At 68.3% G+C, this 1311-nt stretch overlaps 1 protein-coding gene across 1 annotated transcript in view; it reads left to right on the top strand.

Moving 5' to 3' along the window:
* The window catches only part of H696_05740 (CAMK/CAMKL protein kinase), a 2667-nt gene continuing 1356 nt past the window's right edge, over positions 1-1311 (top strand). The window contains exons 1-3 of the mRNA XM_009499554.1: positions 1-48; positions 215-895; positions 1089-1295. Of these exons, the coding sequence (XP_009497829.1) occupies positions 220-895; positions 1089-1295 (883 nt within the window). The 5' untranslated portion in view covers positions 1-48; positions 215-219. The remainder of the gene's footprint in view (positions 49-214; positions 896-1088; positions 1296-1311) is intronic.

The raw sequence follows: 1311 nt of genomic DNA, 5'->3' as shown, positions 1-1311 counted from the left end.
CCCCCCTCCCCCTAGTCTCTCCCTCTCCTCTCTGCGGCGCGTGCACGTGTACGTCTCGGCTTGTCTCCGCTCCACGGGCACTTGCTCGTCCCTCGCCAGCCCATCTGCAGGGCCGCTTGTCTGCCTGTTTGTCCGACTAATCGCTTACTCGTCCCCCCCCCCCCCCCGCCCCTCTCTCGCCCCATCCACATGCATGTACACACCCCGCACACAGTCACCATGGGCAGCGAGCACTCTCGTCCGCACCCCACCCAGGCTGGCCACTACCAGCAGGGTGGCCAGTACGACCCCAGCCAGCACAAGGGCACCGGCGCCGACGGCATGCCCGTCAGCCCGAACGTTCCGCCGTCCAACATGGCCGCCGCCCAGTTCGCCCAGCGCGCTGTGGCCACCAACGCCGCATACAGCAACCTCGTGCACCCGAGCAACCAGGGGCTTGCTCAGCCGGGGGGGTCCCACGCGGCCAACACCGCCCAGGCCGGCGGCCGCTATGCCACCCAGCCGGCGGCTCCTGCCCCGCAGCAGCAGCCCCAGCACTTCCACCACCCGCAGCAGCAGCAGCAGCAGCAGCGGTACCCGGCTGACGCGCGGCGCCCGCCCCCCGGGCCTGCCGCCGGGGCCCGGGCCCCCGAGCAGCCATCTACCGGCGTGCCGACTGCCGCCCCGCCGGCTGTCCCCGGTGCCCCGCCTCCCATCGAGATGATCGGCCACTATGTGGTGCGGGCCTCGCTCGGTAAGGGGTCCTTCGCCGAGGTGAAGCTCGGCGAGCATGAGCTCACCGGCGAGAAGGTTGCCCTCAAGGTCATCACCAAGGCCAACCTCAACAAGGGCCGCCGCAATGTCCACCTCCAGCGTGAGATCCGCTTCCTCAAGCTCCTGTGCCACCCCCACATCAGTGCGTGTGCCCCCCGTCCCGGGTGCTGGTTTGGCGGCCCTTCCACGCCCCAGGGGGGCCACCCTCTCCTCCGCCACACACACACACACACACACACACACACATGTACACATGTACACATACTGACCCGCTTTTCGGTGCACGTGCGCCCCCTTGCGCCTCCCGCCCTGCATCCCCCCGCACACATACACAGCCATGCTCTACGAGGTGGTCGAGACCAACGACTACTACGTCCTCATCATGGAGCACGTCACCGGTGGCGAGCTGCTTCAGTACATCCGCAATGCCGAGCGCCATCGTCTGTCCGAAATCGAGTCGCGCCGGCTCTTCCGCCAGATTGTCTCCGCCGTGAGCTATTGCCACCGGAACTCCCTCATCCATCGCGACATCAAGCCCGAGAGTGCGTGCCCCCCCCC

The sequence above is a fragment of the Fonticula alba genome (assembly GCF_000388065.1).
Source record: "Fonticula alba strain ATCC 38817 unplaced genomic scaffold supercont2.13, whole genome shotgun sequence".
NCBI classification, from domain to species: Eukaryota; order Rotosphaerida; family Fonticulaceae; genus Fonticula; species Fonticula alba.
The sequence above is the reverse complement of the archived record's forward strand: the minus strand, read 5'-3'. Positions and strand labels throughout refer to the sequence as shown.